At 42.6% G+C, this 16,875-nt stretch overlaps 1 protein-coding gene and 1 long non-coding RNA gene across 5 annotated transcripts in view; one reads left to right on the forward strand and one right to left on the reverse strand.

Moving 5' to 3' along the window:
• The window catches only part of caln1 (calneuron 1), a 52,018-nt gene that overhangs the window by 2,805 nt on the left and 32,338 nt on the right, over positions 1 to 16,875 (reverse strand). For all 4 annotated transcript variants that reach the window (XM_042063446.1, XM_042063444.1, XM_042063445.1 and 1 more), the window contains exon 5: positions 4,823 to 4,979. In XM_042063446.1, the coding sequence (XP_041919380.1) occupies positions 4,823 to 4,979 (157 nt within the window). The remainder of the gene's footprint in view (positions 1 to 4,822; positions 4,980 to 16,875) is intronic.
• LOC121683702 lies at positions 614 to 4,904 on the forward strand. Its single transcript, XR_006022877.1, has 3 exons — positions 614 to 624; positions 3,551 to 3,556; positions 4,816 to 4,904. It is a non-coding gene; the product is annotated as an uncharacterized LOC121683702 (long non-coding RNA).

The raw sequence follows: 16,875 nt of genomic DNA on the forward strand, positions 1-16,875 counted from the left end.
GGAAGACAGAGAGACAAACGGTCAGCAAGGTTTTTGGTGTCCTAAGGGTAACGCTAATGCGGAGTACTGTACTGAGAGTACTGAGACTTCAAAATTACACATCATCAACAGCCCATTCACTCTTCACTGACTGTAGACATGACTCAAAAACACTGGTTCATCGAAGTACCATATTTGTCTTTTTTTGTACTTCTCGGTATTTTTGTATCTCAGAATACATTTACTTCCCTTAAAGGTTGTTCTTTTTTCCTCATTGTTTTCATTGTGAGACCAAGATAAATTGCCAAAAGATGATTTTCTAAAACCTCTTTTTACTCAACTTTACCAAGGTGCCAACAAATACGCAGGGTGCTGTATCGGAGACTTGCATGGGGTTAGTTCGTAACGCCAATATGGCAGTTGTCCACACATATTCCGCCCCTTCCTATAATATACTGTAGGTAACCCTTATGTATGCCTCCATATTCACTTGAATACGAATATAGCTGCCCCATAACTGCCCAAAGTGCATTACCAAGATGGCCGCCGAGTAGGGGGACTTGCCCATAAGCACTTTGTCTTTATATGTTCTGTGATATTATTATTAGAGCATATACTCTATATACTATCATTTTTCTGTTTATGGTTCTTACTAGACGCTTTTGTCCAAAGTGACGTACAATGACATCAATAAACATTCTATTATCATTAAATCAACATAATAATTTAATAGTTTCATGTAAAGTCATATAGCCTAAATAAAGAGTAAGAATGAATTAGTTAGCTACAAGGTAAACAGACGCTTTTTGAAGATCCCAAAGCTACATTTGTTTTTAACGAGGAACCAAAACAAACTGTATGCAATCTGTTAGGTCGGCTTTAAAAATCAAAATCATGTCCCCTTTCCGACCTGGAGTTAGCTGAGGCAACAGCCTGCCATTGAGAATAGAAGGGGAGGTTATTAGGTGGAGCAGGGACACATGCGGAGAGACAGATTGCGCACTCGCCTCACCCTTATAATGTAATTTTTTCCGCGTCAGTCCCCCTCCAGCAGGGAGTGCTGCTAGTCAGCTAGTCCTGTCTGCCTCGAGCCAATAGCTGGCCTTGATTCTGGCTTGGTCAAGGCACCGCCCTCTGCTGACACAGGTGTGGTGATGTCACACTTCTTGGTGCCCCCCCCCCCCCCCCCCCCCACACACACACACACACACACATAGACACAGACACACACTCACACACAGACATACACACAGACACACACCACAGTGGACAGGGAACACTCAGCATTTACAGCACTTAAGGAGGCAGGGTCAGACAATACTGGATTAATTACTGAAAGGAACTAATTGGAAACTAATTATACACCAGGCTCAGTTCACAAGGGTAGAGAAGTCACCCAGGACTGTAGTTATTTTTACAGCAAATGTGAAATAACATTTTTACGACGAACTGAATGAAAGATTCTGATGTCAACAACAATACAGGGGAGATAGCCTCACTTTCAAATGAGATCAAAGCCTACAAATGAATGGGTGGCAACATCAATTATGCAAAATTTGTACTACGTGCTGAGCCTTTCCGCTAAAATACTTAAAGGTTAAACCTGATGCTACACAGATTAAAGACTTTAAAGTCGGGGCAAAGATTCTGCACTTATGCTGATACTTCAGGGAATACTTCTTATGCAGTTTCCTATTGACCCCGGGCAGCGAGCACCTCACGGCCTCAGTTCAGCCAGGCTAAGGTATCGTGGTGAATAATTCATGGCGGGCACCGGGGCTTTGACAGATGGCATCTCCGAATGCAGCCTCAGACACGGAGACACGCTGTAGCTGGTGAGGTGAAGATGGAGCACGCCCGAGGCACTGTCAGTCAGCGCGGAGGTCTCGCTCTTCCCAGCATGCCCTCTGTTGTCGCCCTGCGCTCAACCACACAGCTGATGTCGTCAGCAAGCTTTCCTCTCCCTCACACAAAAACATTTGGCTCAGGCTGAACTTGAGAAAAGGATTAATTAATGTGGAGATATCAATGTAGCTCGAAGTCATGACGGTGTGGAGAAGAACTAGCTAGCCGTCATGAATATTCAGAGACAGCTCAACAGCTTTGATAACCTGTAAGACTGCCTTCATTTTTTTAAATAAAAAAGATTCTTCATATAAAAACAGGATGAAAAAGAATATTTGCAGCCAAGGGGCCCATAAGGAAGTGCTCAGTCACATCTACACCAAAGTAGCATCCCATTAACCGTCATCGAGGGGCTACTGAGCGGCGATTCAACTCACCCTTCCCTGATGAAGACAAAGTCATAAATATGAAAATGAGGCGAGCACCTTGAGGACTCATCAGCTTTTCTTCTCTGCTCTTTTTATGGGGCCATAAAGCAACTAAATAACCCGCCTCCGTTCCCAGACTCACAACTCACCTCTGATGTGCCCGTGATCAGACTAAACGCATTCCAGCTCATATAAGAAACACTGATCCATAAAACATTTGTACCCAAACTGGGGTGGTACTGGGGGCAGGAGATAAAATGTTTTCCAGCTTCATGGCCGAGACTTTACTTCTGAAACCAAATGCCACCAAACCTGGCAACCCTACTGTGGGATTGACCTTTCCAAGCCAGGCATTGTAGGTGCAAAAAAATGGCAGGGTATGTAATCTGAACGCAGAGTCACAGGGGTGGGGGTGGGGGGGCTCAAACTCCACCACGGCCACTGCTGAAGTCCTGAAGAACCTGCACTCCTGCCCTTGGTCCCAGCTGCTTGTAGGTGTTAGTTATAAACTCAGAGCAAAGGTTCACTTCATCCTGCGAGATGGGAGGATAGAGTAGCACTACAGTTCAAGCTTTACCATTTAGGCATCTTCTGATATCCTCCACCCTCACAAGGCAAAAGAAACTTTGCTCAGTAAATAATATCAAATAACTGATGGCTAGTAAAATTTAATAGTAGGAACACAAATTGCATGTGAGTCGTTTTATGACCAGTTTCAGGTTTGCACATAAATCAAGACCATCATATTGTCTGTGTGATCATTTTTGATGCTGTCTAAAACCGCGAAGATGGAATGATAGTGAGGCTGTTGGCAGCTTACTGCATAAATCCTTGGGTGTCATCTCTTACGTGTGGGTTGTGACTATTGTTGTGCAAGTTCTGCAATTTTCGCATTCATGGCTTTCAACAGATGTCTCATTTATGGCTCACCGGAAAGGTTTATTTCTGCCGATAATTGTATTGGAACATTTATTATCACCATGAGGATAAAAGAGACAGCTGTTCAAATACGGTCCAATAAGATCCCTGCTGTTCTATAGCATGATATGATGAATTACTAAATAAAAATGATGTGTTTATGTTGAGTTTATCAGTGTTTGAATTACAATTCTGTCAACGTAATTCATCTTATGATTAGGCTACTCTTGCATGCAAATAAGGCTATCGTATATACATATAGATAAGATATATGCAAAACCCTCTAAATCCGCCTGACCACTTTTCTTTTAAATTAGCATTTTTATCAGGCTCCTATTATATAGGTTTTTGCCTACAAATTCATATTTCAGATCAGGAAGAGAATGGTATTTAGCGGGTTTTGAAACTAAATTATTTGATCAACATATAGTATGTGTGGAGAGCATTCCCTCACCATCATTATCTCATTTTTGACGGAGGTGGCGTTTAGAGGCTTTTGCATCTGAACTCTTCATATATAGTCTGTATAAGCAATATCAGCACACAGAGATCTTCCATTTTTTAAAAACTGGGTAGCGTAATATAATGTCATTAGGGGCTTCACTGTAGTTTATACGTATAATCATTTCCATTATTTCTGTATTATCACATTGTCTAATGAGGATAAAATAAATCTAGCAAGTGATCAGAGATACAGTAGGTAGAATGATGTCAGTACACAAAATTGGACATGTGTTAGAACAGTTGCAATAGAATAGCCCATTCATGCTGTGAGGTTTTGCAACAACAATAACACACTGCATTGGAATTAAACACTGCATTAGGAATTAAATTATGTATATCATACAGTCCTACTCTGCCAATTATCAATGCTCAAGGAGGCTTGAAGTATTTGACAGATGAGAATATTTGGCATTCAGCCTTGATCATTAATTGGTCATAATCAGCCTGGATACATACACTAGCCAGGGCTTAGTGCTCATCAATAAAAAGTGTCTGTTTCTCCGATGCCAGAAGACCTTCTGTGGTATAAAACCAATACATGTTATCTTGTCGGCTCCTCTATGGAGAATGATGTAGCCAAAATCACTATAATTACTTAAATCAGGGCAAAATGGCCTTGTGGAGCTGATCATCTGTGTGTTTAAAAAGAAAATTCAAATCAATACCAAAACATTTCGATATATTGCAGAGATTACATTAAAGATGAAAGATCTCTTTGATCTGGAGTGCAAAAAGCTTGAGGCTGTCAAAGGCTTTTGATCCTACGCAAAGCTGCAGACTTGCAATCATCGACAGAGCTCATCGTCAGGCGTGGCTGACTTCATACTGATAAATGAGAGGAACTCGAAAAACGGCCATGAGAGAATGAGAGGCAGCCCCACAGCAGTCATGCTGTTGGCTTTGCACCACCACAGCATTTTGTGGAGATGATTCCATCACACCTATTTAACTCTCTGTTAACTGCTATTAACTGATAATGAGGCTATTAAGCGCAATTCTGAAAAAAGATTCTTTGAAACACAGCAGTGACAGCTGTCTGTGACAGGCAGATATACCCAACTCGCCATCCCAGACACCCATCCAAACAACTAAACACGTACACAAGCACGCACGCACGCACACAAACACACATACTGTAGAGCACTCACCTCCCTCAAACTCTGTCTGGCAGTTCCCAGAGTTCTCGTTGAGACTCTCCTCCTCATTAATGATGATGTTCTCGATGTCCTTCATCGTGAGGTGGTCCCGGAAGGCGTGGAAGAGGATGTGCTTGAGCTCCTCCAGCGTTATCCTCTGCATGTCAAACTGAGCCACAGAGAGAGAGAGAAAGAGGGGGGGGGGGGAAAACACACACAACATCATTCACAACTCATTCTTCTCGCAGACGTTTGCACTTAAGTTTTACCACACATTTCATCAGCCCATGGCCAAGAGTTCAATGGGAAACAACTGTGACGACTAATTGGCCAGAGGAGCTAAACAGTAATCAGTTCAATAATTAAGAAAAGAGGAGATTTTCACAACATTGCGCTCAGACAGACCAAACAGGAAATCACAAATAATTCAAAAGGAACAACTTGAAAACCAAAACATAAAACGAAATTCAAATGTTGGACTGAACCACATTTAAGTGACTTAAAAGAGTCAATTATGTGGATACACTGAATGAAATGCAGCTTGTTTTCAATGTTTATGTCTTCTTAAAAATACTTTTTCAGAACACACGTTATGTACACAAACAAGATAGGCTGACCCTTCGCTGCTCACTGTTTGACCTCTGACCTTTGTAGTAGACAAAGATACAAGATACAAGGAGGTTTATTTGTCACATACATAGCAATACTAACATATTAATAATAATAACGTAACAGACAAGTGCTTAATGAACGGTGAACACATCAAGAACCATACTCGATACCGCCAGTTTTTGTAGTCTAAAATTGTGTTTTGATCAACAGAAACACTGTTGCTTCTTTAGGGGCAGTGTACTGTATGAAACACTACTGTATGATTTTTTGCTATTTGATGATCTGTTGTAAAGAATCAAGATGTCAATTACCGGTAGATAAGAAAGCATGGACAAAGTTACTGTATGTCTTTCAAAACACATCTGCCAGTGCTACATTCATAACATGTTTTTTTATATTTACAGTTACCACCTAACTCAGTCATTCAGTTTAAACAACATTAACACTATCTGACTGATTTAATCTTCATTGACGGCTCAACCCAAGAGCCAGATAAATTCAGATTGTGACTCCGCTGTACGTCTGGCACTCAATGTATGGCTCGACACGAATGTACTCAAAAGTCAATAGCGCAGCTTGCAACTCTGCAGGGAGGAAGAAAAAGGGGATGGCAGCAGCACAAGTGCTTTCTTTAAGTGGCTCGTGCAAAGACAAAACAGAACACTGCGACAAGGTGATAAATCATGCGTGCAATAAAAAGGGACATATCACACCCACTCGTATGCAGACTACTGCCATTACTCATCTCGCTATATCTCCCTTAAGTCACAGATGACTGGGGGGGCGGGGGGGGGCTCTTGTGTATGTTTCATGTCCAGACATTTATATGACATCACTGTACATAAACAGCACAATGTGTACACTAGAGGTGTTAGAATGCTTCCTCCTGGAGTCAGTGTGAGATTTTTTCATTGACAATGTGTGTCAGAAGGAGCAGCAATGACACACACACAGAATAAAATTAAGATGTACATAAACTTCAAACACAAACACACAGATAAAAAAGGCAAGTAGGCATTGATCAGTAGAGTGTTCTCTGTGTTGAGAAAAATAGATTGACTAAGACTCCTCTACACTGACAGACTTCAAACACAGAGAAAAGCAACAGCAGCTAACCTGTTATCACAATTAGAGGGCAAGATACTATTTACCTCTGTGCGTTTCTGGACAGGTGGATTAAGAGGCTGCACAGCCACTGCCAGGATTTGACCTTCAGTCAACCCAGCCCTCCAGCGGTGCCATCATTGGGGACCATTAGCAGAGAATAGAAGAGACTGCCGCCACAGAGAACAGAAGAGACTGCCTGTGTGTTGTGTGTGTTGTGTGTTGTGTGTGTGTGTGTTATATGTGTGTCTGGCTGTACTTTTGTGTGTGAGAGGAGAGGCCGGATTCAATGAGCAGCACCCTTGACGGATAACAAATTCCATTTTAGCTTCTCGTTCTTCTACTCTGTGTCTTTTCTCTTTCCTTTTAAGAGTTTATTTAGAAGCGTAATGATGGCCAGACTGACCTTCATGGCTGAGTGAGTGCATAAGAGTCTGAAGGTCATCTCTGCCTCGGCCATTTTATACAAGCAAGAGCTTTACCGCCAGTTTTCCACAGTGTGACATGACACACACACACACAATGATGGCAACATTACAAGACAGAATTTTTAAAAAGAGATAAATAAAATGGATAAGCCCTACCAACACTGATCAAAATATTGTTTTGGTAGACTAATTCAATTTTATTTTGACAATCAAGATATTTAAGACAACCTGAAAAGACCAAAGTCAAATAGCAACCAAAACATTCTCTGATCCTTTAAGCATTTTTGTGGATCTACACAACAGCTAATACTCCATCTCGCCTCCCTATTGCAGCACTGCGCTCGCAAAGCATCTCTCTGCAATGGGAGCCAAAACAGCTGGCAGTAAATTATATTAGCGTAATTGTTTTCCTGTAACTAGTTTTTATCCTCCTGATGCTTGGCGCCGGTGCAGATTACAGCCTTAATTAGCACCCATGAAGCTCCTATAGAACGGCAGGCAGCCTGCGAGTCAAGGTCACACACACACTAATGCCATGTCAAGGAGCACAGGCACAGATAAAACATATTTAACCAGCTGTGCACCGCAAGTTACGTTTAATATATAGCCGTCATGAAAATCGGCAAATGTGAACGTAAATGGGTCATTAACAATACCTGTGATTTAACGGCGGGCGTTAAGTTCTCCGTCATGGTGTATGGGTTTGAGGCGGAGAGAGGTTAGAAAGGACCGGGGCTTCTAAACGGGGTCGTTTTCATGAGACGAGGCTCAGGGGCCGCGCCATGTGGACCGGCAGTGCGATTCAGCGAGCACTGGCCAAGCCGACCGAAATCTGTCTGTAACACATCAACGTTTCCAATCTGCCAACGCCAGTTCCAGAGTGCGCAGATGGAGGCTGGGGAATGAAGTCACTTACCAAGTCTAAATGTCAATAGCGACGCGCCGCACAAAGTCGGCATCGCTCGGTCACATTCCTGGGAGCCCCCACCGAGCTCCGGGAGAGTGTTTGGATCAGCACTGATTGGCACGAGCGAGCCCCCATCAACTACACGACAAATGGAAATGTTCAGATCAAGCCAAGCAGAAAGGCAATAATCCTTCCCTTTCAAACAATGGCAAGACCATGCCATGTCACAAGAGGAAGGGCGGGGTGTGTGGTGTCACATTTTCAGGCCCTCCAGGCAAGTGGCAGAGAGCATTGGAACTCATCGAACCTTCCCCACAGAAAGTGCAAGAGGGTTCATCGACAGACCCGCTTTGTGGCCGATGGCAATCTGTTTAACAGCAATTAGTGATGCGCTGACAGGATTTCTCGTGTCAAGCAGAGCTTAGTGATGGCCAGGGCAGCGTTCCTGCTGGATCAGCGCTCTCTGGACACACAGGCCTGCACAGTTCTGACTGTCGGGAACTGACTGACTGTGAGACCGGTGGGGGGAGACTGAGAGTACAACAACAGACATACAGTACAGTGAGAGAGAGGCCCCATTCACACCTGGTAAACAAGATCTGATCTTGGCCATTTCCCACCTTTCAGCACTTGCGTACACACCTGGCATTAAAATGCGATCTAACAAGAGTCTCTTGTATCGAATCCTACTTCCCTGCTGAAGAGTAAAAGAGTATTTAGAATCAGAGATAGGTAGGCTATTTTATTAATGTGTTGAACTTTACCTTGTTTTGCTATGGTAGAAAACTAAGAAGAAAACTAAGTTGTTAAGGACTGTTCGTTATTTATTGAAGGGGCCACCGGAGGAAAATAGGGGAGGGTCATGTCTTTTTATTCTTTGTTGAGGAGAGGGTCACCCAACTTTTTTTTTGTCTAGGAGGGGGGTCACCCCCTGGAATCAAAAAAAAGTGTTTTTGTCTTTTTTAACATTTTTTATGAAAAATTGCGTGTTCAAAATTATTCATACCCTTTTTAAACAATCACTGGAAACATCTTTATTTACCACCACAGCTGTCAAAATGGTTCATATAATACCCACCAAGCCTCTTCATGTCTCCACAATGATTGTAGACTGCACCTTTTTAGCAGCAATCTGGGGTTTGAGGCAGGAATGATTATTTGCCATCACTTTGGCCTTGTGCTCACTTTTTTGACGGATTGAGGTCCGGCGGAAGACATCGACATTTGGCCGGGGAGGGTCATGTCTTTTTTGGGAATTCTGTCGGAGGGTCATTGAAACATTTCTTACAGGCAAGGGAGGGTCATGCAACTTCTGACTGAAGCACTCAAAGTCCCTCCGGTAGCCCCTTTTATAAATAACGAACAGTCCCTTACTTACTAAGCTTCGCAACATACTAAGCATGCATGTGCAAGTGTTCCCAAGCTATAACTTGTAATCGTTGCCAACAATGGATTCCTTAGGTTGTGTGGATAAATGTGATACAAAATGTGATATCTGGTCCTATGGTCCTTTTCACAGGTTAATAATGACTACAACAACCTCTGAAAGACACCTAAATCGTGGAGTTCTACAGTTAATACATTACAGTTTTTCAATTAATCACAACAATTAATGTACCATTTTGGACGACAGTAGGCTATAATACATGAATGAATGAATGAATGAAACCTTTATTGCCCCAAGGGGGAATTTGTCTTGCATTTAGGAGCCATAAGTTACATAGAGCTAGACAACACTTATACAGACTCACACATTATGACCCTTACATTATTCTTATGGAGGGCATATGCATTTATGCTATTATTGCTATGAGTTGATGAAGGGTTAAATGAAGGTGAACTGGCGTTGGGGCTAATGTAATTGCAAACTATCAAGGCTTCCTGCTGCCTATAACATTACCTTGAAGATTATTCTTGGTTGGAAGATTTGCAAAATTATTTTTTTTCTTCATGTTCCTTGTTAGTAATTTGGTGAAAGGTTTCTGTTGTGTGGTTTTTTAACCCAATATGAGCTGTTGGCAGGAGATATCGATTCAACAAGCAGCTTCAAATGTGGCCCAGGATACATTCCTGTTCACATTAAAAAGCACTATCAAACGTTCCTGACCACCTTCGAATGTGGTCAGAATGATCGGATGTCGTGTAAGGATTGAGTGCATTCACACAACGCATTAGAGGCATGAAATTGGATCTACAGTATCAAGTGTGAAGGGGGGGGGGGCAGAAATATGGCTCCAAAATGGTATTCCGCATTGTTTTCTACAGAAAATCTCAACATATGTAATATTTAATTCCATCCAAGGACCAAGCACACAACACCAGTTCCTTTTGCACTTTGAATAAAACATCTGCAGAGATAAGGTCTGTTCAGGCCGAACTTTAGATGTTCAATGCCATTCTATGGCTTCACCGGCTATTCTGTTTTGTTCCTACAGAAAAGTGCAGCATGTTCCTGTTTGTGCTAATTGGTCACCGTGGGATGAACACATAGCATGTGCTGTAGGAGCCTCCGGGAGACTCAGCTGAAAACAGATCAAAGGCCTTTAAACTTTGGCACGGACTGTGAGAACCCAGTCGGCTTCACTAGTGCTGATTGAAGCAGCCTTCACTTTGGACAGGACGCCATGAAACTAATCTAATCGCTCATACGTCCAGACAGGCCCCGTCGACGCCGGAGTCTCATCCCTGGACCAAAGTGCATTTCTGGACTGACTCACTTATTTACTAAATCCAGCTGACAGATACACTTAGCACCTTTGAGCCCCTCAGGAAAAGAAGAGCTTGAAATATTTTTTTCCCAGTAAGCTGTGTGGGGCATGGGGGTCCCTTTGGGAGAGCACACCGTTTTTCTCCCCAAAAGCGATTAAGCAGGTCTTGCTGCATTAGTGCCTCATCATTACCAGGAAAACCAAGCGAAACAGGAGTTTTAGAAGGTTACAAAAACACAAAACAAAAGTCTCACGGGTACTACTCCCCATGATAACATTTCCATGTTTAATTCAAGAATACTGATGACAGCTGTTGGTTTTCAGGAAAAATCACAATATAACAGTCGGGATACGGCCAGACAACAAGCCTGTTGTACCTCTTGTAAAAAGCGGGAGATAAGTCAATACAATGTTGTATTCTGACATTTTCTGGCACGATATATCATATTGATTAGTGAGTGGAGCTGCTAGATCCCTATTGTTTTTTTGTTCTAAGCTAAATACCTTCTGCACCTTCTTTCTGCATCAAGGCCATTCATCCGAATCTCTCGAAATTTGGTACACATCATCTATAGACCATGACAAAAATGACTTTCAGATTTTTGATGTCACAAGGGGCACTTCTTGCATTCTGCTTGGACCCTGATAATCACCACTTGCGGTATATACGGTATATTACCGTATATATTTTCTATCTATCTGTCTGTCTGTCTATCCATATATCTATTCATCTATGTACTTAATGCTATGACTTTAATTTGTTTACACACATCTACTCTCATAACAATCCTTGTGAAGTCCATAATATAACATAATACAATAAGATGACTGCAGTACACAAACACAATTTGTATATCTACAAATAAATCACAATGTATCACAGATTGAAATCATAATACTTATTATATCATAAAGCCTAAGGAATTGCAATAATACGGTAATAGTGACAGTGTTGTATTGTCACCTTTGTAGCAATTACCCCCTTAAAACTCCACTCTTCACCATCACCATAACAACATCCAAGTACCACGTACCGTCCCTTAAAATCATTCATAAAGGGCAGACTATAGCTTTATATGTCCAACTTCACCACCATGGGTGTTCGTAAGAGAGACAACTCAACGCCCTTGTTTACATTGCAGCTCTGCAGTCACTGTATTGATCTTAATCTCTTAACAGCCCATGAACATTCAGCGAAGTGGAAGTGGTGGTGGTGGTGGTGGTGGGGGAGGGGAGGGGGGGGGGTAATTTATGTTTCCATGTTGAGAGCTACTGTCACACGTGAAGAGGACAGAAGATTCATAAAGGGCAAAAGAAAGCACAAATAATTTTTGGAGGGAATGACAAAGTGAACAGAGCCTTGGCAGCTATAAAGCCATCACGCCTGTTGAGGTGTTGACAGGCACAGGCTTACCTGGCTGTCGGCCATGCGTTGATGTATAGGCGACCAAACTTGCACACTCAGGGGGCCCCAAGTTAAATAATCCATAGCCTGCTATTAGTCAGAAAAATCTCTGTTAGGCCCGGAAGTTTCAGCTTGGCAAAGTGATATGTTCTGGCCTGTGTGCGTTGCCATGCATACGCGTTATTGGGAAAGAAGTATGGGAGGGGAGGAGGCAGGGAGGAGAGGAAATTGACTGGACAGATGGTTCGTGTCAGTGTCATTACGGAAATGACAAGAGCGTTGCGCTTTAAAAGGTGTCCAGATGTGTTCATCATTTTGAGTGCTTACAGACTTCCAGACCACCACTCCTTCCCCATCAATACAACCTTTGCCTTGGTGGCTTCCTCTTGACCAAATATTGGGGACCTGTGAGGCAATGGTGGCCGACAGCCGATGAATCATGGTCTGGTAGATCGCTGATTAAACTGACCTTTGCTTTGTATTAGGAGTTGTGACACTGCCCTTTTGGTATGGCCATCTGTCATACAGTATGTGGCCATGGTGATGATGAGCGCCACAGTAATCAGCTCCGATGACCTGCAGTATGATCTACATATTAGCTATTAGCCTTAATCATGACCAACAATGATAACCAGCTAATAACACTCCAGTTGCTCTTGCCACTCTTAAATAAGGTCTTTACTAGGGGTCTTATGTGCAGTCAGAAACTATATTTCCTAATGCTTCGGTGGGTATTTATCCCAATGTTATACAGCAGATAAAGCTGCAGATTAGGAAAAGACACCCAGTCAAGACGGAATGTGCTTGTGTATTTAACGGGAAAAAGTTCTCTGAGGCAAAGAAGCTTTACATAATCTGACACAAAGGCATCTGGTCTGAGAGACAGCGGCTTGGTCAAAACAGCCATCAGAAGTGCAGTTTCCCCTCAAATGGCTCTCCGCCATTTTAACCACAACAGTGTTACATCTCACATTAACAGGCAATTACAGCCGTGCGATTAATCAGGTGAAAAGTGGCCATTACCCCGGGAGCACGCAGAGAATGCCCAGCCTGTCCTGAGGATCAGGCCTGTGTCGTTTGTAAATGTCAGTGGTTCCTTACAGCTAGACGCTAGGCTATGCTACTGTGTGTGTGTGTGTGTGTGTGTGTTGTAGGTGAGCTGCAAGTGCTTGGCGCAGGTCGTTTTAAGCGTCTGAGGATTGGAGCAAAGCCGGAGAGATCCAAGGCTGCTCCTCCTTTATGTACCTCCTGTTTTATTCTCCCTCTCTTTTCTCTCATGCACACACACACACACACACACACACAAAATATCGACATACATATAAGTCTCTGTACTGTTCTCATAGCAGCAGGGGGTTCAGTGAGTTCTCTCTCTCTTTCTCTCTCCCTCTCTCTTTCTTTCTCTCCATCACACACACAAACACTCACACTCACTCACTCCCAGTGCCCCATTTCCATATCTGAAATTGAAATCAGCTCCATGGAAACATCACTCCCCGGCTTGCTTGTTGCTTTCATATGCACACACCTCTTCTCAGGCCATGCTTCATCCAGAACACACACACACACACACACACGCTGACACAGGCATGAAAAGAGTGGCTGAACACTCCTGACATGCAGTCAACAGAGAAAAAAAGCCAGTTTACTCATCCAACAAGAAAGGGATGTGGTGCCTTACTGCGACAGCTAGGCACACAGATCAGCAATTACATGGGTTCAGATTAACAATTAATCAATACTGAGAATAACAGTCAAGCCTACATCTATATAGCAATTACCCATTTATACAATTAAACAGGCCTGTTATTGTAATGATCGGACCCTTCTAATGGCTACTGACAGATACAGCTGTAGCGGCAACATAATGCATCTCCAACAACTACCTGGATGTTGTTAAGCATAAACTTTTTCAGTGGACAGGATACATTTGAGAAGTGTTGCATGGTACATCATTCTCTGACAAAGCCAGAATTGTTACAGATCCTTGAGGTATTTCATTGAAAACTACCTGGAAAATCTGATTGTGCTGTTGTGCAATTTGAAATGCAGTTTGGAAATGTGATGATATGATTTGAGAGTCCATGTTTCGCTTGTCTATCCGGCGCTATGGCTGCCGCATTCAGCCCTCGCGTTTCAGCTCCCCTGCAAAGTAAAGCTGCTGTGTTGGGGATGCTCAATCCCCGAAAAAAGGCATGTTTAAAGTATTACACTGGAAAATGCAAAAGTGCTGAGATCAAGACGTTCACTGCCTTTAAGAACAAGACAGAACAGTACAAAGCAATTAAGCATCCTCCGGCAGAGGGATAACTGATGTAGGGACGCGTGTGTGTATGTGTATGCAAATGAGAGGCAGACAGACAGACAGACAGACAGACACAGAGACAGAGAGAGAGAGAGAGAGAGAGAGAGAGAGAGAGAGAGAGAGAGAGAGAGAGAGAGAGAGAGAGAGAGAGAGAGAGAGAGAGAGAGAGAGAGAGAGAGAGAGAGAGAGAGCGAGCGAGAGCGAGAGCGAGAGCGAGAGCGAGCGAGAGCGAGAGCGAGAGAGAGAGAGAGAGAGAGAGAGAGAGCGAGAGAGAGAGCGAGAGCGAGAGCAGAGTGCAGAGTGCAGTTTGCACTTTAATTTGTGTGGCAGAAGCCCTATACTTGATTGACAGCACAAGGGAAGATGAGTGCAGAGAGGGGGAGGCTTCCCAGCATTGAGGCAGACAGGCACAGACAAACAGGTCCTAATGAATTGATGGTGGTCAAGGTGACTTGCATGAAATTAATCCTATGGTGAGCTACTGAGATCATCCACGTCATGAGGGAAAGAGGAAGAAAGAGAGAGAGAGGGGGGGGGGTAGAAAGAGAGAGAGAGAGAAATTGATTTCTTCCGGGTCTGTAAAAGAACATTTCCAAGGTTCCTCTGTGATTCTTGTGAGCTCATACATTCTGATGCCAATGAATTTGCCAGGGATGGATGTTGTATGATACATAAAAAACTGTGTCGGTAATCAACAAGGGAATCTTCTTATATCGTGAAAATCTCATGAATATCTATGGCAGTTCACACAATAGTGGTGCGGTGTAAGTTTAAATTAATTTGTGCGTAGTGCCGGTGTCATTCATTTATTTTACATGTCTTACAACATATAAATAAATATAAATAAATGCATTCATAGTCTAGTGAAGTCAGATATGAGCATACAAAGACGCATAACTCATGTTAAGCCTATGGTAGATGCGCACTAAATGCGAATGTGCGATTTGATGCAGACAAAAGTATCGACTGTTACTAACGAAGGTATTATAGCAATATTATAAATGTGGCGACAGAATAGCCTAACTTGGGTAGGCCTAGCGTTTAGTAGCCTATGCATTTGCGGTGATAGCCAAAACTAATGTGAATCGCGGACTATCCTACAACCAAAGAAAGTAAAGGAGATTATTTGTACCTGCGTTAGCCAAATAAAGGACGGGACTACACCCTTCACAAACCGTAAAACGAAGTTTATTCGTTTTACAGTAACTACAGTAAGCAGTTCACTATCAGTCCACACAAACAATTCTGGTTTCCTTGCACATGTTTTGTATAGCCTACAGCACGCAAGCTTTGGTCAATTTCTGTAAGAGAAACAGTGCCACTTATAGGCCTAGGATATGAAGTAACGTGTTGAGTCGTGTTGAGATGGATCCGTTTGGACGCAAATATTCTTGATATGGTTCCAGGGAAGACGGAGGAAAAAAAGATGGGTTTGGAACGTGTGGACTAGCCCTTAGAAAGGCAGGACAGGGACAAGCAGACAGACAGCAGTTTCAGATCTCAGTGATCCCTGGCCGGTCACTGAAAAAGCAGACAGTGGCAGACCAAGTTGATGAGAAACTTCAAATGCAGTTCAGACACTGGTCTGCATTTTTTCAACAGCTGTCCAACTTTAGAAGAAGTTTGTTGCAATCTAGTGTACCCTGCACAAACTTTAAAAAGCTGAGATAAACACACATACCAGTTTCAATATGCTCTCTCCTAGTGCATTCTGTGAAAATATTAAATGCAGCGGACGAAGTATTCCTCAACTTCAGGAAACTCGAAGTTCCTCGCATAACAGCCAATTTCAAATAAACCTAAATAAGAAAAACAACAAAGAATGCATCAAACTAGCCTTACATTACACACTGGTTAGCTATGCACTTATTTATGGGCTGAAAATAATTCAAATGAATTGCTCCTAGGCCCAGCTAATTAAAAAAATATATACAAAATATTTCAGTGAGACAGTGAGGCATGGAGCAATTAAAAACAGGCTACTCTGTCTAAGCAAAGTTTTTTGGAAACTGAATCAAACACTTTCAAAATTGAAACAAAACTGCCATTAGGAGCTAAAGAGCTCTCTTGTTCTTGAACAGAGGTATCAGTCTTCTACTTGAGGAGTAACTTTATCAAGCCAGTTATGAAGAACAGAGTTATGTCTGACAACAATTCCTCTATAATTGATCTCTGGTCGATAGTTCAAGTGTACTTGATTGATACCGTACAACAAGCACTGCATCAGCTGAATTAGTCCAGAGACAGACGAGTGGGTGACAGATCAGCTATGACACTAGGAATTCCTGCCATCCTTCTTTTCAGATCTGTTTTGAACACAATGACCACTGATCAAGTGTAGTTGAGGTCATTGTATAAGACAGTTGCAAATAACATACTGTACACATTCAGCCAACAATGCTGCTCATATAGGCATTAATAAATAGCATCCTCTGTGCCAGCCTACACTAACCACTCTACTATGGCAGTCACAACATCAGATTTGATCAAAATCAATCTGGACCTATCCGCACCAGAAACCCTGGATGAAGAGTGAGGTCTGACAGCTGCTGAAAACCTTGGCTGAGGTCTGACAATAAAATGTATTCAGTTGATG

The sequence above is a fragment of the Alosa sapidissima genome, chromosome 15, assembly GCF_018492685.1.
Source record: "Alosa sapidissima isolate fAloSap1 chromosome 15, fAloSap1.pri, whole genome shotgun sequence".
NCBI classification, from domain to species: domain Eukaryota; kingdom Metazoa; phylum Chordata; class Actinopteri; order Clupeiformes; family Clupeidae; genus Alosa; species Alosa sapidissima.